General features: G+C 52.8%; 8 protein-coding genes across 8 annotated transcripts; 4 read left to right on the top strand and 4 right to left on the bottom strand.

The window, feature by feature from the left end:
* Positions 1 to 935: 935 nt before the first annotated feature.
* On the top strand, positions 936 to 2,679 carry J4E79_008201 (uncharacterized protein; the record flags this gene model as incomplete). Its single annotated transcript, XM_049357060.1, has 3 exons — positions 936 to 1,113; positions 1,161 to 1,337; positions 1,388 to 2,679. 3 exons carry the CDS (start codon positions 936 to 938, stop codon positions 2,677 to 2,679), a joined length of 1,647 nt encoding a protein of 548 aa, XP_049208424.1.
* A 117-nt stretch (positions 2,680 to 2,796) lies between these two features.
* J4E79_008200 (uncharacterized protein) lies at positions 2,797 to 4,032 on the bottom strand (the record flags this gene model as incomplete). The annotated part of the gene is made up of 2 exons (XM_049357059.1): positions 2,797 to 3,650; positions 3,699 to 4,032. The coding sequence occupies 2 exons, from the start codon at positions 4,030 to 4,032 to the stop codon at positions 2,797 to 2,799; spliced, it is 1,188 nt and encodes a 395-aa protein (XP_049208423.1).
* Positions 4,033 to 5,878: 1,846 nt separating this feature from the next.
* On the bottom strand, positions 5,879 to 6,523 carry J4E79_008199 (uncharacterized protein; the record flags this gene model as incomplete). The annotated part of the gene is made up of 1 exon (XM_049357058.1): positions 5,879 to 6,523. One exon carries the CDS (start codon positions 6,521 to 6,523, stop codon positions 5,879 to 5,881), a length of 645 nt encoding a protein of 214 aa, XP_049208422.1.
* A 2,037-nt stretch (positions 6,524 to 8,560) lies between these two features.
* Positions 8,561 to 10,676, top strand: J4E79_008198 (uncharacterized protein; the record flags this gene model as incomplete). Its single annotated transcript, XM_049357057.1, has 2 exons — positions 8,561 to 8,707; positions 8,754 to 10,676. The coding sequence occupies 2 exons, from the start codon at positions 8,561 to 8,563 to the stop codon at positions 10,674 to 10,676; spliced, it is 2,070 nt and encodes a 689-aa protein (XP_049208421.1).
* A 1,045-nt stretch (positions 10,677 to 11,721) lies between these two features.
* Positions 11,722 to 13,054, top strand: J4E79_008197 (uncharacterized protein; the record flags this gene model as incomplete). The annotated part of the gene is made up of 3 exons (XM_049357056.1): positions 11,722 to 11,867; positions 11,918 to 12,216; positions 12,303 to 13,054. The coding sequence occupies 3 exons, from the start codon at positions 11,722 to 11,724 to the stop codon at positions 13,052 to 13,054; spliced, it is 1,197 nt and encodes a 398-aa protein (XP_049208420.1).
* A 1,149-nt stretch (positions 13,055 to 14,203) lies between these two features.
* On the bottom strand, positions 14,204 to 15,493 carry J4E79_008196 (uncharacterized protein; the record flags this gene model as incomplete). Its single annotated transcript, XM_049357055.1, has 2 exons — positions 14,204 to 14,419; positions 14,795 to 15,493. 2 exons carry the CDS (start codon positions 15,491 to 15,493, stop codon positions 14,204 to 14,206), a joined length of 915 nt encoding a protein of 304 aa, XP_049208419.1.
* A 1,366-nt stretch (positions 15,494 to 16,859) lies between these two features.
* Positions 16,860 to 17,800, bottom strand: J4E79_008195 (uncharacterized protein; the record flags this gene model as incomplete). The annotated part of the gene is made up of 4 exons (XM_049357054.1): positions 16,860 to 16,937; positions 16,988 to 17,183; positions 17,394 to 17,623; positions 17,675 to 17,800. The coding sequence occupies 4 exons, from the start codon at positions 17,798 to 17,800 to the stop codon at positions 16,860 to 16,862; spliced, it is 630 nt and encodes a 209-aa protein (XP_049208418.1).
* A 309-nt stretch (positions 17,801 to 18,109) lies between these two features.
* On the top strand, positions 18,110 to 19,138 carry J4E79_008194 (uncharacterized protein; the record flags this gene model as incomplete). Its single annotated transcript, XM_049357053.1, has 3 exons — positions 18,110 to 18,527; positions 18,582 to 18,934; positions 18,989 to 19,138. 3 exons carry the CDS (start codon positions 18,110 to 18,112, stop codon positions 19,136 to 19,138), a joined length of 921 nt encoding a protein of 306 aa, XP_049208417.1.
* Positions 19,139 to 21,803: the final 2,665 nt, after the last annotated feature.

The following is a 21,803-nucleotide window of genomic DNA, read 5'->3' as shown; positions in this document are numbered from 1 at the left end:
CTTCAGAGGAGACGGGAAAGCCCATGTGTTTGACTGACCACATTGTTTTCGTCACAGCGACTCGCCGCAGCATCGGTTTTCGCGAGCTTCCCCATGCGGTTAAAGCGCACAAGACTTATCTGCGCCGAAGCATGACAAGCATCCGCCATGGTGCTTGATCCTTCGACACCTGTATGGGAGCGATTTTCTCGAAGGCCGGCTTCAGCCAATCACGCAGCTCGACGACTTTTTGCCTCAGTACCTGACGACGCGCACTGAGCCTACCGTGGCCCCGGATCGCGGCCAGAGATAAGAGTTGGTGTCCAACAAGCCCGAAGAGATAGTTCCCCGTCCGCTATCAAGGAATACGAAGTGGACCTGCCAGTGCTTGAAGTCAGTGGCCGCATCTTTGGCGGGCCTTGGAGAAGCTTTGCGCCGTTAGCTTCGGTCCACCAGTGTGGTCGTGTGTCTAGTCGCATGCATTCCCCGCCTCTATCGCGGTCGTACCTGGAAAACAGTACCAGCATCATGAGCAATCGCAGCAATATCGATCTTTATCGCGCCATGTTCAAACGTCAACTACACAACTTCGCGATCGTGCGCATACAACTATATTTGAATATAACGGAGCTCACGCGCAGGGTCAAGCGTTTGAATGATTTCGGTGTGCTTCGGGGGTAAGCAACAATATGCGACGGAACTTCACGCCTGCCTAATCAGGTAAAGAGCTGGAGCTATGTTCGCCATGAGCTATCTGTGTTTGTGCAGGTACAGGAAGATGTAGGCCGCGTCGCGTGCGTGGTAGACCCGAAGTGACGTCGGTCTGGCGCTCCACGCTTTTACTTCAAGAAGGCTGGGCTGCCCGCTCGGTTCCCTCTTCTTCACGGCCATTGATAGTCACAGCACGAGCTTGACTAACGAACAACCCCGGCACTGCGATCGCGAAGCACGTCAAGATGCAGCTTCTTTCACTCCTCGCTGTTGGTGGCCTCACAGCAAGCGTTTCCGCACGAAGCGCTCGCTCTGTCGGCAAGAAGACGGAACTTCCTCGTCCTCGTCTGACTGTCCCCGAGACCAGTCTTCGCCCTCACAAGCGTCAGACCACTCAGATTATCACCACTGAGGCGTCCAAGGGTATGGTGAACGCTTACTCTTACGCACCACTAGCTAAAAACTCTCAGCATTCGCTGTCAACGGAACTGCGGGAGCGATTCCCGACGTCGACTTCGACATTGGCGAGTCCTACGCTGGTCTTTTGCCCATCAGCGATGCCGCCAACGAGACCTCTGAACTGTACTTCTGGTTCTTCCCATCCGAGAACCCAGACGCGGATGACGAGATCACCATCTGGCTGAACGGTATGAGCAGTCACAAGTACATGATCGACAACCTCTAACATATTTCATAGGTGGCCCAGGTTGCTCTTCTCTAGAGGGATTCCTCCAAGAGAATGGTCCCATCTCCTGGCAATACGGCAGCGGCCCAGCAGCTGTATACAACCCCTGGAACTGGGCCAATCTCACCAACATGGTCTGGGTGGAACAGCCCGTAGGAACCGGATTCACCCAAGGAAACGCTACCGCTACCTCCCAGGAAGAGACCGCTGAGGAGTTCCTCGGCTTCTTCAAGAACTTCGTCGACACGTTCGGTCTGCAGAACCGCAAGGTGTACATCACTGGCGAGTCGTACGCCGGACGCTACGTCCCTTACATCGCCGATGCCATGTTGAGCAAGAACGACTCCTGCTACTACGACGTCAAGGGCATCATGTTCTACGACCCCAGTGTGGCCGAGGACGTCCTACTAGAGGACATCCCAGCTGTGCCCTTCGTCGACCAATGGGCCGGTCTCTTCAACTTCAACCAGACCTTCATGGACGACATCCACAACCGCTCCGAGGCCTGCGGCTACACCGAGTACATGGAGAAGTACCTTACTTTCCCTCCTCCCAGCAAGCTCCCGTACCCTGAGAAGGACGCCAACACCGAAGGCTGCGGGCTGTGGGAAGACATCTACAACGCCGTCTTCTACACCAACCCTTGCTTCGACGTCTACGCTATTGCTACCACCTGCCCTCTCCTCTGGGACGTTCTCGGTTTCCCCGGTTCTTTCGACTACCTCCCTCCCAACACCGAGATCTACTTCAACCGCACCGAAGTCCAGAAGGCTATCAACGCGCCCATCCAGCCGTGGGCTGAGTGCTCCAACGGCGTTCTCGACACCGACTCGTCTCCCCAGTCGTCCTGGGAAGTCATCCCCCGCGTCATCGACGCACTAGACCGCACCGTCATCGCACACGGCGAGCTCGACTACATCCTGCTCTACAATGGTACTCTCATGGCTATCCAGAACATGACTTGGGGCGGCATGCAAGGTTTCCAGAACCCGCCTGTCGATGACTTCTACGTCCCTTACCACGACGACTTGAGCCTTACCAGTTTGAGTGCCAAGGGCCTCATGGGCAAGACCATCACCGAGAGGAAGTTGACGTACGTCCAGCAGGCTCTGAGTGGACACATGGTACCCCAGTACCAGCCTAGCAGCGCGTACCGCCAGCTTGAGTTCTTGCTTGGACGTATTGAGAGCCTGACCAGCCGGGAGCCTTTCACCACGCTGCCCAAGATCCCGCAGAGCAACGACACCAGCATCGTTTCTCGGGATCTTGGAGCCATGGGTGGAGAGTTCAAGAAGTGGTTCTAGACTATTAGTATGCCCGTTTAATGGTATAACGCAATGAACACGATTACGTCATTTAACTCATGAAGCATGCGTGATGATTGCGTAGATTGATTGTTCTACTGTGATATTGAAACAACACTAACCGGCAACGTTCTCAGCCACCCTCCGCCCATCTTTACCCAACACGCCTTCTTGTCTCTGTGCCCTCTCCTCCGGCACTTCAGCAAAGATCTTGGTGATGGCCTCAATGGTGGTATTTCCCCCACTGAAGACGACGCCAATGTTCCAGCCCTTGTCCCCAGCCTCCCTCTCCACCATCTTCCTAAAGTCCTCGTTGTACAGTATAGTGGCCAGACCCACGACCGCGCTCGGCTCGACAAAACACTTCATCCTCTCCAACACCAGCTTCATCGCATCTTTGATGTTCTGCTCTGTGACGGCGTAGAGACTATGCACGTATTCCTTGTTCGAAATAACACCCCATGTATGGTCACCGAGGGGCGTACGCAGGCCATCGGCGATAGTCAGGGTCTTGACGCTGGTAACGCGTTCGCCTTCTTCAACGCCCCTCCTCGCATCGTCACCACCCTGGAAACTAGGTTCTGCGCCGAAGACACGTACCCCAGTGCCGTGGAGAGCGACTGCGATGCCGCTCAGCATGCCGCCGCCCCCACAGGGCGCGATGACTGCGTCGAGCTTCTCGCCGCTTCCCAGAAGCTTGCTGACTTGATGCTGTATCTCCAGCGCCATGGTGCCCTGGCCGAGTATGATGTGGGGATGGTCGTAGGGAGGGATCAGGGTGGCGCCTGTGTCCTTGATTACGTCTGCGACGACGGCTTCGCGTTCGGTGCTCGTGGAGCCGGAGAAGTGGATGTTGGCGTCTTGTGACCGCGTGCCTGCTATCTTCGAGGGCGTGGATATAGAGGGCATGACGATGTGTGCGGGTATTGAGAAGGTTCTTGCGGCAAGCGCGAGGGCCTGCGCATGGTTTCCTGTTGATGTCAGTCCTGCCTGCCTCGTATGGTCATAACTAGACGTACCGCTGCTGTGTGTGACTACTCCCTTCCTCTGCACTTCTTCCAATCCGTCCTGCTCGATCAACCGCGTGACGGCATGGAAGGCGCCGCGTACTTTGAAGGCGCCGATGCGCTGGAAGTTTTCGCACTTGAAGAAGAGGTTCACCTTGGGCCTAGCGGGCTCTTGGCCTTCCCATTGTGTCCCCTGGAGTGCTTCCGGAGTCTGAGGCTTGTTGGCGAGAGTGTTCAAGGTGGTATTGGTCAAGACGGGCGTGTCATGGATGTGCGGCTTGATGAGGGCGTGGGCGGCTTCGACCGAGGCGCGCGTCAAGGAGGCATGCGGGGCTGAGGAGGACATGGCTGCCACTGAAGAGAGCGGCGATGGGCTGGATGCATCCTGATTAAGACTCTTCAGGATGTGACTCAATGGGGGACCCGGGTACAATGGTGGGGAAGATAGCGCGGAGAGGAAGGTAAGGCAGACAGCGGGGACGCTCCGCGCGGGTCGCGCCTTCTGGCCAAACACGCGACGGATACTTTTCCGAGTCTCTCCTCCACTCCTCTCTAATACCTTGACGCGCCTTTCGACACAGCGACAGCCCGCCCATGTACAGTAGATATGCGAACATGCCTTTACCCCAAATCCGCTGTCTCAAGCTGAGACCCCAGACAAGTGCTCACCGAGTCGCTTTACCACCCACGGGCCTGTAATGTCTGCCATTGGCATTGCCAACGTTTCCATCCAAGAAGAACTAAAGTGTCATTCTGGCCGACCTGTCTCTTTCTTCATACTAAGCTGCCAGGGTCACCCATTATGTATACCTTATTCGACACCATGATGGGACCCACTTGCAAACCACGGTTCCATGCTGCCATTTCCCATAGTTACTTGACTCCGAATTATGCGATGCTAATAAAAAGAAGATACTGTCCCTTTGAATTGATCTCTCATATCATACTGGGACAGTCCGGTAATACCTATATCGCACTAAAGGTCGCCAAAACTGGAAGTCCTTGCAACCGGGTCAAGATCACGTCGGTACGCAGCAACCACACACCCAGAAGAGATGAACAGCCAAGTCGACCCCCCACTCGGACAGCTGGTTGAACTGTTCGGAGGACTGACCATGGCAGAGATCGGTTCCCACTCAACTCACACCACCCTTAGTGCACTAGAAACACCACCCTCGACTTTATCAACGGATAGCGCGCCATCATCAGCTTCAAAAGGCTTATCAAGCCGAACCATCTCCTCAACCCAGTCCGAAGAGATGGCGTCTCCATCGAATACCAATCCGCATCTCCCTAACGAGCTGATTATCCAAATCCTCCATCACGCTCTTCATCTCGGCCCCGGCTCAATTGTGCCACGACTACCTGTTTGCGCTGATCGATTTCAGAGCCATGTATCCCGCAACGGTCGCTTGGCTAGGTATCTGGTTATATCCAAATCACTATGTCCTCTTGTTCTAGAGGCTTTCTACCGCGAGAACGAGTTTCGATGCGCCTCAGCCGGGAGAACTCTGAGAGCGTGGATGGAAGATAAGCCTCGGGAAAGTCCTGTCTTGCTGCCCCCGCCACATGCCAGACAGCACATTCGGCGACTGGAGTTGGTGATCTCTTTGGAATACTTTAGTCGGGATTTCACCACTTCATACCATTGGCAAACACTCGTAAAGCTTTGCTCTGGGAGGGCCAGACTTACTAGAGTCGAATTCTTGCGCTTGGTGATAAAAGAAGTCCCGGGCATGTATTGTGGAGAACAAACTGTTTTGAACCGACTAAGGGATGAGGGTTTTGTGATTAGGGCGAAGAAAGAGGTGGTCATTGAAGGTTGGTGGCAGGCAGAGCCATTTATCAAGGTGGAGGCTGAGGTCGTGAAATGGATATAACAGTACGTCGGGAGTAGAAGTCTCCCTCACATTATTAGCAGTCATAAGGAACTTCATAAGTCAGCCAGGAGTTCTTTAATGTACTATCAGAGATCAATCATGCACCTAATAGTTGAGCCTGAAGACATACGTAGCATTGGGAATCGTCGCATTGAAACGTGTCACAATAGCCAAGAGGTACTCACAGTAATCACAAGCAACATTCACGATACACAAAAGCATGTTGGAGAAGACAAAGGATCTTATTCTGCACTACATTATGGCAATGACCAAGCCAGGAGACGACAAACCCCACAAACCACCACAAACAGTTCACAAACCTGCCCAGAGTCCGCTCAGCATGGCGCTCCTCAAGTCGGAGAGGCCAGCCTCGATGGTGATATTGAACTCATCACGAGCGCCGATCGAAAAGCGAGCCTGATGGTAGATAGCGACCGCCGCCTCGGAGTCGGGGTTGCTGAAGATGGGAGTGATGTGAAGCTGAATCGTCCTCAGATTCTGCATGGTCATCAGATCAGAGAGCTTCCGCAAGGTGTGGGCACTGCGACAGTGCTTGAAGAGGTCGGCAGTGTTGCGGAAGTATATCCTGTTGTCGAGGATGCGGTCGGGCAGTACAGTCGGCTCTCCTGCGTAGCTGTCGGTGAGGACAAGCTGCACCCGGATGTGGCGGAGGAAGGGGAGGAGGTGGACAGAGGGCATGAGTGGCGCGCGGTGTGATGTCTTTGAGATGAACTCGAAATAGTTTTCTTCGTAGAAAACTTGGAGAGCGACCGCCTGGAACTGGCGAGAGACGACGCAGAGCTTGTGCAGTATGCACTTGTGGAGCATGGCGAAGCGGGACGCGTTGATTGGCCTGCCCCGAGGCGAGACCGTGGAGAAGATGAGGATGTTCATGAGAATCATCTTGAGGATCTCGTTGGGGAGGACAACGCTCGGACGAGGCGCGGGCGTCACCATTGTGATGGTGTTTGGAGAAGACATCGTGCTTGTAGCCGATGTGAGTGGAGGTGATGAGGAAGCGTGTTGTGCTTTGAGGTGTGTGAGAAGGTTTGAAAGTGCTCGGAAAAAGAAGTTTGAAGGCGACTTTGTACTGGAGAAGTGAGGAACTTTCAGGCTGAGGGAACTGAAGGGAGGCGGGGGGAGGCCAGTTTATATAGACAGAGGGAGACCCTCTAGCGTCTCCTTCAGAAGAACGGTACGCCGCTGAAGAAGAGCGAGGAAGTCCGAAGCTTCCTAATTCTGCAGAATGGAAGCATGAAGTCTGCGATGAAACCGGGCCCTTGCCCTATTATATGGCCTCTGATTCGTTCTGGGGCTGTCCATTCTGTGTCCTTCACCGTACTAGTAGCCTTCATATTTGACTAGACGTCTTCTCTGGGCTCCGATTGGCGGCAGAAAGGTTACCGGAGACCTTCTGGCAGTATGAATGCTGCCTTGGCAGTGAATCAATCACTAGTGATGCTTCTTTCAGCGACGATGGAAGAAGAACGAATCGAGTATGTCCAGGACTAGATCTAAAAGGGGTAGGTGGCTTCCTTGGATATCCGTACGAGTCTGGCGAATTAAGACACCTAGACGACGGCGTGGCTCTGATGGTACCAAGTGAAAGGGTGAGGGCAACAATGGTGTGAGGCCGAAGCAATCGCTGAGGTAGAGGAGCCTTCCAAAGATTAGAAAACTGACTTCCAGGAGGCTGCACATGTCGATAAAGCTGTGTCATCCTGCAAGAAGAGTCCGAGTAGCGTCTGATTCCTTCAGTCTTGCTTTGCTTGCGGTGGAAGTGCCATGAAGCTGGCTGGAGACAGCTATGGCGTTCGTTTGTCAGGTTGTTCTTTGCGTTGCACAGCTGGCTGCGTCCGCGGGGAAGCTGTTACCAAACACCGACCACCAGTATCAACACCGGAATCTTGGAGCACCCCCAGTTGACGAAGCGACAGCACAGGAAGTGAGCCGTACCCATCGCATACTTCTCACGAGACGAACCAGACCTTGCCCACAGTCGTTGCCGATGCAAGCTGCCGCGCCTGCTCCTCTCGAACCCCGACGACCCTCCCCCCTCTTCTCCGCAACGGCGGCGACAACGAGTTGAAGGAACTTGGACGAGATGACAAGAAGAAGACTGTCCGAACAACTGCACTGTGCAAGATAGGCCAGGTCACGAGACAAGAGTGGTGACTCCGTGGCAAGAAAACTCTTCAGCTTCGGCGCAGGAAGGTATCGCAACAAGCCAACGAGGAGGGACATGCAAATTGGCTGCAGAAGACAGCGCGACGGCAGCATGAAGGCGCCACTTCAATGCTCATCGAAAAGAGATCCAGAGAGCAGGCCGGGCACGGGCGATACCAGGACACCATGTAGGCAAACCTCGGCGGAGAAGAGCCATGTGGACCTGGAGATACATTAGTCGGTGGTCACAGAGGACGAAATTTGGCAAATCACGTTAGAATCATGGCAATAGTATCAGAGACAACAGGTCGCAGTTGCCACGCTGCGCGGCAGGACACACATCAGCGGACGGGAAAGTCGAGGTCCAGGACGAGTGAGCGCATGGATGCATGGGCGCATGGCACGCATACGAACAAGCTCGTGGTTTGCGAACCGTACCTCGAACGTACCCCAGGATATACACTGCTACATCGCCCGTAGAGCGCATAACCTTAGGGTAAGTTTCGGTATCAGGATCGCGACACGTTGAGAACGAGCTTGTTCGTACTGTCGTGTGTCGAAATACCGTGAGAGGGACCTGTAAATATATTAGTTGACGTCAATGAGTGCAAATTTCACAGGTCAATAGCAAGGCATAGAGGCAAGGTTTTGGCGTAGGAAAGATGGAGGTCCTAGGCAGCTGGGCAAGATTGAACTTCCGCCTTGGTCTGTGCGCGCTAGCATGGTCATCTCCGTCGCCGGCCATGATCGCTCCCAGTCATCTCCTGCAACCTTGGCAATTACACACCGCTTTCCATGCGCGAAATCGACAATACATTGTGATATGCTATGACCAAGAGGTCTCATGCCAACATAGCCTCCTCGCAAGCAGAGCCTCCAGAGCGGCAGACGTCGTACGATGGGGAGCGTAGCGGAAGCCACGAGGACGGGGATGGCTCGTCGCTGAAGAAGCCGCGATCGTTCATGGCGACCTTGGTATGTGGTCAAGAAATGACATGCACTGCTCTGCTGACTAGAGAAGGCTTGCGACATCTGCAGATCGAGGAAGACGCGCTGTGATGAAGATCGGCCAAGATGCGGCTACTGTAGGAACATGAACTTGGAGTGCACGTATCAGGCACCACGCAGTACGAAGAAAGACCAGTCATTGACTTTGGCAATTAATGCAATTCGAAGACTGGAAGCAAAGATCGAAGACCTGACAACGGCGATCAATACGCCCAAGCCGTCGTCTACATTACCACTTTCGCCGGCAGGGCCCATCAACGACCATCAGTCACCCCACACCATCTTCTCACAACCAAGTCCAGTATACCACGTCTCGGCGATGCCCTCTCACCACTCTCATAATGGCAGGCTAAGCATACACGACTTAGCAATGTCGCCACAAGTCGTGGGATCTCCCGCCAAAAGTCCTTTCCCAGTGATGGAAGTCCAAGGCGCAGTAAATCTTTCCTTCAGCCAACATCGTGTCGCGCTCTGGCCGGCCATACAGCAAATACTTCCTAGCGGTTTCGTCACTGTCCGAGCAGAGCTTCCAGAGGACTACATAGTCGATATTGAGAACCGGCGAGCGCAGCTGCCGATACATATCGATCGTCCCTACGGCACTGTCCCTGAGAGCTGGCTGATGAGCCTCCCGCAATCAGCAGTCAAAGGCCTTGCAGATGCCTATTTTGCCGTCTTCCACCGTAACACGCCGATCCTTGACAAGTATCATTTCTTCTCAAGCACACTAGGCACAGCTATGGAGAACGAGTTCGGGTACGACGTGGAGTCTGCGCTGGTACTCAATGTGCTTGCCTTAGGTTGCTTAGCTGTCAAGGCTCACGAGGAAGGCGACTTTGCTCTTCCCTCGCGCCACTCTCCAGCCAGACGTGGCTTCGTGCACCCGGATTGGTACGAACTCGTTGCAGATGATCCACCGGGGCTCAAATTCTTCAACGAAGCAAGGCATCGCTTCGGCTTCCTCATGTGCGATAACGATGTTCAAGCAGGTCAATTTTACATGCTTTCGACTCTGTATTATGCTCAGGTTCTCCGGCCTCTCGATTCTTGGACCACCGTGAACAGGGCGGCCCTCTGTTGCGCTAGCATTCTCACCCGCACGGGAGCGATTGACTATGACACATGGGAGGGCGATATGTTATCACGACTGTTTTGGTGTACTTTGATGTACGAAACAGTCATCACACAGGAACTGGACCTACTTCCGCATAGCGGCCTATTAGACTACGAGCCAGATACGCCTCTACCGAAGTTTACCCAATGCCCACGGCCAAAGACGTCCATATCGGGACTGCTTACCGATGAAGAGGACTCTTTCTTCAACTTCCACTTTCTCGCTCAAGCGGCCCATCGCATCATCCTGACACGCGTAAAGCAGAGCCTGTATACCTTTGCGGAGAAAGACGGTTACCCCAGCGCCAGTTTGACAGCAGAAATGCATCACCAACTAGAGCAGTGGCGCGCAAACCTCCCACCGTCGCTTCAGTTCTCCGACACCGACAACGCCAGTGACTCACCCAGCCCTGCACACGTCATCGCGAAGGCCATGCTGCGAAGCCGCTACCTCGTCGCAAAGTTCCACATTGGCCGTCCGTTCCTCTACAAAGCGCTGCATGCACCAGCGTTCACCAGTGATGCAGAGTACAACGAGGTGCGCGAGGGTCTGCGCGGTGGCATGTACTGGCCAACTACCATGGGTCTTTGCACGCAAATGTTGTCGGCTCTACCAATCAAGTTTGGGTGGTGTTGTCAGTGCTTTGGACAGGTGCTATTGTTTCACGCCGTAGCGCAGTCGCCAGACCCAAGATTACGAGAAACGCTGCCGGAAGGATGGCGCGAGTGGGTAGGTATCATGATGACCTTGATCGAGAGTTGTGCGAGAAGCAGTCCTGGTATTGCAAAGGACTACGAGCTATTGCGCTTGTTGGACGCCTAGCTCCAGACGTGTAGTATGGACACGCTCGCGAAACTCTACAGATTGCTGCTGCAACGTCAGTGTAGTCCGTAGGTATACAGCCAACATGATTATATTCATAACGAGTTCGTGTGAGACCCTGCGTCACGCTGCCAGACGTAACACGGTACCACAGATACTCGAGCCAGGCTTTTGTCAGCCGTCGTCGTCGCATTTGGGCACTCAACGTACGACCAAGTCTGCGTTTCAGCAAAAGTCAATTGCGAGAAGGTCGAGACGAAGGAAGACACGATGAGCCTTGCTTGCGGTTTCTAGGATGGTCGCGGTTTATGCTCCGACTGATGCTGATGTTTCAGCACCGCCGCACCCGTGTCGATCCTGCCATCCACAGCCGAGTACGAGAGGCTTGCGTGTACAAAGTGGCTACTAAGCTGACTATCGTAAAGGCGCATGCGGCACCGGCTCGTTGGGCTAACCCAGTGCACGACACATTGCGCACAAGAAACAAGTTGTGAATACATAACACGCCCATGTTTGCATCTCGAATACCCTCATCGCAGTCCCACAGGCGTCGACGGGGAGCATAGCACAGCCACAGGGCGCGCATCCCAGATCTCGGCGTTTCAGCCTTCCAGCCCTCTCCCGGCGCGGCAGCTAAGCCCAATCAGACGGTAGTGGCCCCTGCATTGCTTAGGGATGGAAGCAAGGATCTACCGACTGACACAACTGCCACTAAACTGGGGGCGTGTCGGCCGCCTCCTTTGAGGCAGAGGGACACTTTGCTTGTCATCCTGCCTTTCTTACCACTCCTTTTTGGCTCCCGGCGCAGCGCTTCTCCGGTATCCGCATACATTGCCATTTTTTGCGCACACCACCGTCTTTCCGTGGTGTCCACTACGCGACGCACCCTCCATTGTTCAGATTCGGCATTTTTGGGGAATTATTGGATTGGACTGGACCAACTGGATCTGGATGCAAAAGAACGAGGGCGTGATACTCGACTCCCACGCGCAGGCGAACTGGATCGCATTCTAGGCCTCTGAACCCCAGAGGACGAACCGCGACGATGGCCGACTACTCATACCAATCGCTGGCCAACATGGGTCCACAGGGGAGATGGCGGCGTGTGCTGTTGATTGCCATAATACCCATGGCATTGGCTCTGCTTTACTTCAGCTCTCCTTCATACGTGCCGAGCAGTCTTCGGGCACAGTACGTGTCGCGATCCTTGATTATTTGCAACAACTGACGACGAGGCGTAGATTCCCGCATACGCAAAACATTTCCCTCCCCAAAGACGACATATCCATGGCGACGATAATAAAAGCACTCTACGGCCCGATATTACATCCGATCGATGCCGCGAACTTTACCGACGAGGACGGAGATATATACAGACTAGCAGGGGAACCGAAGTTCAAGAGCAAGTTGGGCAAGAAGGTGCTCATACTGGATATCGACAGTCGGCCGTTGACGGAAAAGGGCCAGCTCATGGACCCGCAATTGAAGTGGAAGGGCATGCGCTCGTTGAGTGCGGGCATGCTCGGGCATTACATGTTTGGTACGTTTTCGACCATACAGGAGGAGACATCCAGGGCCGTTCGGCACGTGGAGTGGACAACGAGCGACTCGGCTAACATCTGACAGCGCAAATACACGGCTACGATTACAAGTTCATCCGCGCACCCGATTACGCCGACCGGTGGGGCACCTGGGTCAAGGTTCCCATGATGAAGGAGGCGCTCAAAACCCACGAGTACATCGTCTTCATGGACTCCGATGTCATGTTCCACTACCCACATCTGCCTCTCGAATGGCTGCTCAACTACTGGAACATGACCGACGATACTCTCGCCATGATGTCCATTGACCCGAACGAACCGCAAAACTACGATGCGAAGGGCAACCGATACTTGAACACTGGGTTCGTGATCGCACGACAGAGCAAGAGGACACAGGAGATGTACAAGGCCTGGGCGGAATGCCCTTCTGAGACCAAGTACAAGGGCTGCGCGCACTGGAAGACCGACTGGGCACACGAACAGGCTGCTTTCGGAAACTACCTGCGCTACGACTACGACCGACCGGACGACATTCGCGTTCTCCCCTGCGTCGAAGCCAACGGTGCACCCGAGGCTGCAAACCGAGGCGGCTGCAAGGGCGTCTTTGTACGACATTTCTGGGTCGACAAGGGCCTGGTGGCTAAGAACCTGGCGGACAGCGTCATGCAGTACTTCCTACCACGATTACACGAGGCGTATCTGGGCTCAGCGAGCGAGCACATTGTCGACGCAAAGGGCTTCAAGCTCGAGGGCGCGGAGCTCATCGAGATGACCGAAGAAGAGAAGGCAGCGGCCAAGAAAGGACAGGGCAAGAACCAGAAAGATGAAGGGTGGTAGGACGACTCTGAACTTCGCAACGGCCTTTGACCCTCACCTCGCGCACGCGCATTGCATTTTATTTCACCAATCTTGCGCCATCTACCGCACGACCTTTATATAACCACCATATACGCCGCTGCTATTTCATGGCAGTACTTTTCTGTCGGCGTCTACAGGCGTCCCACGTCTTATCGTTATGTCTTTGTACAGCGATTTTTCAAGCATGTTACATCATTATATTAGACTTGGGTGGGACGGGCATCAAAGACGGCTTTCCTTGATCATGTATGAGAATTGTTAGGCAAGAATAGCCACTTGGAATACCACCTCTTTTCACGTTGTCGATTGCGTTGAGCAAATACGTTGGTGATGCATAGGTACGTCAACGTCTTTTGTTTACTGATCTGTATCGCAGATATCGTGTGCCGGCCGGGTACCTCCTTCCCTCTCGGCACCATGACGCACGCAACAACCCCGGGAACATCCATGGATGACGACGATCGACTTATCTCCACGAGCGTTACAAAAGCCTGGCAAGAACCACCAGCCTCGCGCAATACGCCACTGCACGCGCCTTCTGCTATCGCGATGCAGTGTCGCAAGCGATGTGCAGTCGCATTGGTGCACTGCACCTCCCCCGCTCTTGTGCGACGCCAACGATAACGACTATATTGCGGCGTGGCACTTCGAGTGGAACGACTGGTTCGGGTTTAGATGTACAAATCTGCTCTGCAGCAGCCGACGTGAGGGGCGACGACATGTATGCATTCCATCTAGTCACGCTTACCAGATCCCGTTCAGTCCGCAAGAACGAGTATTTTCCTCTGCACTTCACTTGGATGTCCCGTCGATGCAGACGTCATGAAGCATTCTATCGGCAGAAGATTGTTTGCAAGAAACAAAAGTTCCGGACACGTCGACAGCGGGCAGAAGCGGTCTGCTACCAGCTCCTCTCGTTCGGAGTCTGAATCATTGATCCCTCTTACACCCAAACCCGAGCCTCAAGCGATACCACAGAGCCTATTAACCCATACTCTCGACCAGCCGGTTTAAAATCTATCGCATCCGACGACCATAATATCACCACAGTGTCAAGGACCACGCATTGAGAAACCAGATCTTTAGCTGCTGGCTCTTGAGCGCTCTGGACTAAGCAATGAGCAGTCACTAGTACTCCTCAGTCCGCCTACCGGAGGTGAGACCGAGCCATGGTCTCCAGTTCAGTTCGTGCAGGAAGTCAAAGATGTCACTCGCGACCGGTACGTTGAGTGCGAAAAGAGCGGATGGTTTGCCAAAATTGGAGGATGCAAGGCCGTCATCAAACAACGGGCCGAGACGGTACTCATCGCCGTATTCGAGCTCAAAGATTTCGCTAGCGAAGGACTAAAGTACGATGTCACTAGATAAGGTGCGACAGCATGATCTATCATCACCTTTGGCCTATGGGTAAGAACTGGTACTGGAATTGACTGCTCGTGATATTGACAATGGACATTAGCTTGTGCAGAACGATCTCGACAGAACACAATCCATATTCGAAGCTTCCGCTTTCCTGGCGGATCTCCTTGCACGCTAGGCTAGTATCCTCCTGTCCAGCAAAACCAGCCAGCAATCCTTTCCAGAAACTGAATAGCAATGTCTACATGGCCGCTCTTATTGTTGACCCATGCCACCAATCTGCTGAAAGACAAGTCATTCCAAGTTCTTCATACCTCCACCACCTCTCTTCTGGTATTCAGGTTAAATTCTGAGCTTGACCATCTTGTGAATGGCGCCATGCATAGGGTCACTGGACCTGATCTCCGCGCTTGATTCATTCTCGAGCTTTAAAAGCTTTGGCTGCAGCACAACAGTTGCTTTGTTTGGCAGGTCAAGTAGTGCTCGTCGGTACTCATCGCTGTCACTGTTGATTTGTAAATGCAAGTGCAGAGAAGTGCTCAGTCGCACCGTCAATTCGGTGAGCTTGGGGAATCGAGTCTGCCAATCCTGCCCTCCTGCCTGCTGTGGCGCGTTGGGAGTAGCAGTTTTGTGGACAGGTCGGGGACGGAGAAGCACCAGCCAATCGTTCTCTAACGACGGCTCCAGGCACTGTGCCGCGTTGTCAATGCGATTGTACAACTCCAGCTGTATCACCAGTTTGCGAACGTGATTACAGAACACAAATGGAGGGAAACGCCACTTGTCGTCGGCGCCCGGGGTAACGTGCCCCCAAGACACGCCAGAGCGCCTAATGACAAAGGTGTTGTCGCTGTAGTACACTTGTGCGGCAAGGGCATGCATGCGCTTGTTGACGAGTAGCAAAGTTGGTAGGTTCAAACCTTCCTCGATGGCTTTGTGGTTCCTTGCCATGATGAATTTGTTGGTGCTGAGGGCGTACGTGAGGATTTGGACCTTGAGCTCATCGGGAAGGGCGTCGAAGCCGACGCGAGTGCCGCCGAAGGGTATGTTCTGAGTCATTGTTAGCTTTGAAAGAGTGAGTTAAACAGATGAGGTAGCCGTGAGGTTCGGCGTCTGGTGTATTGTAGCAGAGAGAGAAGGAGTTGGCGATATGAGTTGTTGACGTGCCAACTAGTGCGTGCGTCATTAACGCGCGCGCGACATGTGAGAGCAAAAAGCTGCGGTGACCAGTACTTAGGCAGCAGCCTCTGCGTTTGCTCCATATGCTCAGCTCGCTAGATGACGGCACCCTTGATGAGAAAAGCGGTGTCAGAGCGGGATGGGTGTGGCGGTAGACTTGGTTCACCTCTCTTTTTGCCTGTTCGTCTCCATACTTGGACTTAGTACGGACTAGAGCGATTAGCATGCTATTCATCACTCTTGAAGCGCCAGGTATGTCTACTAAATAACAGTGTTACCTTCTGCTCAGCACATATGGCTACTTAAGACCTCATGCGTCTTCGTTGTCGTTGCCAGCAGCTTCCAGTGTTCAATGATATCGGCGTGCTTATTGCAATAGACACGCGCAATGCTATTGTGGCATTCCAGCGTCAGGTCAAGTTCCACCTCCTTTGCCTTGAACAACGTCTTTGTGTCAGCTAAGCACGCTCTCGTTTCCTCTATCAATTCAGGCGACATACAACAGTCTTCATCGCCTTCTGTGAGATTGTCATCATCAAAGAAGTGGAAGCTGAGCTTCAGAGTATGCAGGTTCGTGAATCCAGTTTGCCAGGCATTGTAGTGGGGTGCTGTCATGAGCCATCTCGATCTCACGATTGGTAAAGGCAGGCCCAGTTCGTTCGATTGTAATACGGGCCTTGTTGCCTGCAGCATAAAGGCCAAAGGTTGCGAATTGCACAGTAGTATATGTTCCAGTCGTGAAACATCCATGGTGTAAGCCTTAACGGTAACGCGTAAGTGCCGAATCATGCTTGCTATTTCTGCAGGAGGGCAACGAAAGGTGACTCGTTGAGACGAATGAGACGGTTTCTCCTCGATACAGATTTCGAAGACATTGTTGTTGTAGTAAGCGGTCCGGGCCAGCCGGTACAGTTCCTTGTTCCGCACCTCATAGATAGGTTCCATATGTTTGCGGAAGATGACTGTATAGTTACTGTCTGCCACGGGGCTTTCAGGAATGTCACCAACGACAAAGCATAAGACATAAATTTTCAGCTCCTCGGGAAGGTGTGCCCATTGCCTGAGCGATGGAGACAATGTTGCTGTTGTGATGCCGTCTTGATCTTGCTGGGTCATTGTAGGTATATGACAACTTTGGATCTGGTTGTGACTCAAGGTCAATGAGCATGTCTTATACCATAGCTAGAAGTTTGCTCCTGTATGTCAGCAGGGCATATAATCTGCGGAATGACTGTGACCAATCCGCTCAGACTTCATGCTCAATGTCAGCGACCCTTGGCACCCTATGTAACCGCAAGCCACAGAAGCTGGCGACAAGCTCGATCTATGCCTGGTTAGTGCACGTTACGAGACGGAGGTTGACTGCTATCTTACGCATTGCTGAATTGTCTCCACGTCCTCCTTACTGACACCGATGCGCCTTGTCCCGCGCAAATGCCAGGCTGTCTCTCTCGGCAGATTTTGTATCATGATGCCGCTGAGTACGGTGAGCTCGGTCTCGACGTCGTTGAGGATGCTGTGATCGGATAGATAGAGGCCGTAGGTGATTTGCTTGCTCGTCCAATCTATACTGCGTTAGCTCAGGATCAGGAAGCGGCCAGGGGCTACATGCCGAAATCCTTTTGTGATGCCAACACGTTGTCGATGCCCTCCTGGTTGTGCTGGTACAATCGACCTTGCCATGCTGCACCACGTTTTGAGTTCGCTTCGTCACACTGCCATCCCTCTCTGCTTGCTGTCAGCTTCCGCAATCGCCTGCTGACGACGCACGACTTCATACCTAGAGAATGTATAATCCTTGTCCTCTGGCCTCGTGATGGCATCGATGTCGAAGATGGCTTCCAACGGCTTGCACACGCCCACGATGACGATGAGCTTGAACAGTGTCTCTCGTATCCTCCGCATCAACGCCTGACGCTTTTCAGGTGTTTGGCATTCGGGTCGCTTGATGAGTTCCTTGTAGAGCAGAGGCGCGAAGCCCGGCTGCCCGCCGCCTACCATCGCCGCGAGCTATAATGGCTTAGTCAATGCTCTCGTCTGTGTATAAAAGACATACCATACCAGAAGAACATACCACTTGTCATCTCCAAGTGACTGCGATGGGAACTTCTCCTCTATGGCCTTGAACAGGGCAAGAGCTTCGTCATCGGTTGGGTCGCGAGGTATCGGGATAGTAGTGGTCGACATGGTGTTATTCGTGCGATCAAGGCGGAGTTCGAAGTAGGATGTTGCGCCTTGCTGGATGGTTGCTGGCTGTCGTCATTGCGTGTTCCGATAGTCGGGGTGGACAAGTAGGACCGATCGCGACTGCGACGCGTCTTCGGAGGGGCGCGTCGCGCTAAAGCGGGGTAAACCTCCACCCATCACCACGCCCCACGGAGAAACGCGTCTTTCCCCGGAGGGCAGCTTGTTCTCTCAAACCACCCACATATACGCGAAAACAAGGCTGGAATATGTGAAAACCAGACTGGGTGGTATGCTCATTTTGGATCAAACATGGACACAAGCGCTTCGTGCTATCACCTTCTCAACAACAAGCCCAAGACTGTCATCATCACAGGCGGCGCAAACGGCATCGGCGCCAAAACAGCCCGTACCTACCATGGTCATGGCTGTAATGTCATCATAGCTGATCTTCCTTCCTCCAGTGACGCTGCCAATGCCCTCATCGCATCTCTCACAGAGCCATCACGGGCCCGGTATCACCCCACCAACGTCACTAGCTGGCACGATATACAAGCTCTCTTTCGAGAGACGAAAAAGACGTTCGATCAAATCGATATCGTTGTTGCGAATGCAGGGACGATGGAGAGTAAGGGTTTCTTTGACTTCGAAGAGGACGAACATGGGGAATTGATGGAGGCGACTGAAGCTGGCAGGGTGATCGACATTAATCTCAAGGGCACTATGAACAGTGAGCTACATTGTCTCACTAGTACTCTCCTGGTCTATCTCTAACATCATGTAGCTGTCAGGATGGCTATGTACTCCATGAAGTCAAACCCACCGGACTTGGACGGTGCACGAGGCTCTATTGTACTCATCGCCTCAACGTCCGGGTATTTTGGCGGGACTGGAGTAGTCTCATACATCTCTTCCAAGCATGGCGTAGTAGGCTTATCACGAGCCTCACAATCCGTTGCCCGACAGCTAGGCGTCCGAGTCAATGTCGTTGCACCCTTCTTTACCCCTACGCATATTACCTCGGGTTACTCAGAGAAGTGGAAAGAGAGTGGTCTACCTGCGAACACAACCGAGGATGTCGCTGATGCCATCGTGTCTACAAGCGTGGACCCTGCAAGACAGGGTCATAGTATGATGGTGAGTTACAATGACTCGATATGTGGCGAAGAAGTAGTGCTGATCGAGTCACAGGTTGCAGGCAACTTGGTCAGAGAGATCGAAGAGCCAAGAACTACGTCAACGAAAGATTGGTTAGGAGAAGATATTTCTGACATCATGACGAGAGGTGGCAAGTTTTTCAATGATTTGGGCGGTTACACGCTGCCCCAAGCACGATCTTGAGAGCTTTTGCGGGCTTATCTCACGGCCGACCTCATACAAGGCAAAGCTGAACAGGTCTACAGGCTACATTTAACCAAAATCTTGCAAAGTAGGTGACCTAACGTCAGCCTAGGCCCTAGGGTGTTCAGCTTCTCCTAGGTTGGCGTGGGCCCGTGATTTAGTGAAAGCTCGAGCAACATGCTGGCTGCCACCCCAAGTCTGCACTCATGTTATACCACTCACTCCTGCAGGCTTATTCTTAATCCCAAGCAATTATTCCCTAGAAACTGTTTCCACTCCACCACTGTCGACTCAACCAACCCGGCCTCCCCGCATTATGGAACTAAAATTGGTCGTTCAACCCAAACGCTCTATCAAGCGCTTTCTCGCTCGCTTCAGTCTTCCCGGTATCAACAGATTTCAGAAGTCGGTTCGGTCCAAGCGCTCCATCGATTATTTTATAGCTCTTCCAGATGAGCTTAACTTACAAATTCTGCGCCTAGCTCTACCCAATCGACAAAAGTTTCGGAGGTCGTGTCACTGTCGAATCCGCGAGTCCTATACGCACGATGCACTCGCCTGTTACAAAGAATGCTGGCTAAATCTTGTGCGTGCAATCCCTGGGATGGCCGGAATGATCTATGAAGTCTTCTACGGTCAAAACACCATGGTCGTTTGCAATCCGTTTGCGGTGGAGAATCGCGCTTTTCCGCCACACTCAATCAATAAGTTTGTTCGGCATCTCCATATTAACATCACACTCACGCTCAAGAGTCTGAACTACATATCTCGGCTAGCTAATGGCGATATGGGGTTTCCAGATCTACGCTCCGTGGAGATAGACATCGATGGTCGCGTTTTGCCGTACCTCCGATCGTCGGTAGAGGCAACCGAAACACTGGACCTCACGGACGACGAAAATGAGTTCCCGCCCGCAATCGAGGAAATGCGACACTCTCTCAAAGCTATGGCACCAATACTTTTCCACACGCAGAAACTAAAGATCACATACAAACATGCCTGGCTTACTGTCACGGACCCTGTATTGATATTGATACGTACCCAAGTCTGTGATCCTGTGGAAGAGCTGCTATTGCAAAAGATTGCGATAGCTGAAGCTCAGAACAGCGACGCGAAGTTATGTCGATACTACCGCTCCGGGGAATCGCCTGAATCAGAGAAAGAATACGTGGGTACGTGGCCCGAGAGAGAAGCGGTGGGTATACCTTTGTCTGACCGTGGCTTCGGGCGCACTTCAATCAAGCTTCTGATCAAGTAGATGAGAAGCTGAGTATAGATCTTGGACCGAAGTCGGCAGTGAGGCAATACCCCTGTTCGTTCTAATAGACCTACACACCGCCTTCGGTAGATAACTGCTGAGCTTGAATAAATATATATAACAACTCATTGGGTTCGTGATAAGAGTCACTGAATTGCCTCGCACGGGAACGGTCAAATAGTCTGTGACGACTTTGAATACCTCTAATTGAATTTTGACACCTCATATCCGGTTTCATGTTCCATAGCCTTGGAGCCAAAATATCGAAGTGTCGTCGTCCGCATCACTCCGCGGATCGTCCCATTCAGTGGCAACGACAAGTAGTCTGGTTTAAAGATGTGCCCGCCCTACTTCGTCGTTATCTGTAACACGTGGGTGTACTCGAATAACTCGCAGGCCGGCTCATAAGGCCACACTGCGTCTTCGTCACCTTTCAGTATGGAGCCATCTTTGTTCCTATAGCAGCTATACCTCTCCGACATATCCTCGTGCAGGCCGATCTTGCTCAGTAGTCTGTCTGCGAATGCACCTAGTATGCTTGCTCGACCCGACAAATCTCTCCAGCTATCTCTGTAGCCTACGTTATCAGCATATGCGCAAGATACTGAGATGGTCTTGTAAGGGAATACGATAGACTCCATATTCTTTAAGACCACTGCGACATGCAGTACTAGAGGCTCGCCGGACTGACGTGTTAGGAATGTAGGCTCTCTCAAGATGACTATCATCCTTGCGGCCGTAAGTCTGATATCGATATCGACGAGCTTCTTGAACCCAAGCCTCCCCATCGCTAGCTGGCGTAGAAATCGTATACCATTCTCAGTCATGTGTATGCGCACGCATAGTCGCGGAATTAGCGCATTTATCCACCCCGGAGGGTATGGTATGCCGCCAAGTGGAGAGGTCGTTATCAGGATCTTATTCTGTTTCAACAACACATCGTATACCAGATACTTCAGTTCTGGAATGGCCACCAAGAGTGGCAAGACTTGTTTCGTGAAGTCGAAGGTATGAAGCTGATTTCCCTCGAAATCCGGGCGAACAAAGAACTTGTTGGAAGGTAGGTATCCGGACAGTACCATCAAATTGATCTCCTCCGGTAGAGCGAGGAGAGGGGGGCGTGAAGTAGTAGTTTTGGGCATTGCCTCGACCGGTAATGTGACGAGACTGGAGCACCGAATCTGCTGGGCTTTGATGTCTGCTTGCTTCATAGTATCGTCGTTTTGCTTATTCTTGTTCAGGAACTTGAGGTTAGTGTTGATAGTTGGGTTGGTCACTCATGAAGATAAGAACCAACGCAATGGCGACCAGTCTTATACTCAGGGCGGTTGAGGAGCGTACGAATTGCAGTAATACTGAGGAGTACATTGACGAATACATTTGGCGGGTCGTAGTTGCACGGTTGCT

The sequence above is a fragment of the Alternaria viburni genome (assembly GCF_023758015.1).
Source record: "Alternaria viburni strain BMP 2772 chromosome Unknown scaffold_19, whole genome shotgun sequence".
NCBI classification, from domain to species: Eukaryota; Fungi; Ascomycota; class Dothideomycetes; order Pleosporales; family Pleosporaceae; genus Alternaria; species Alternaria viburni.
This window is presented reverse-complemented; position numbering and strand designations above follow the sequence as displayed.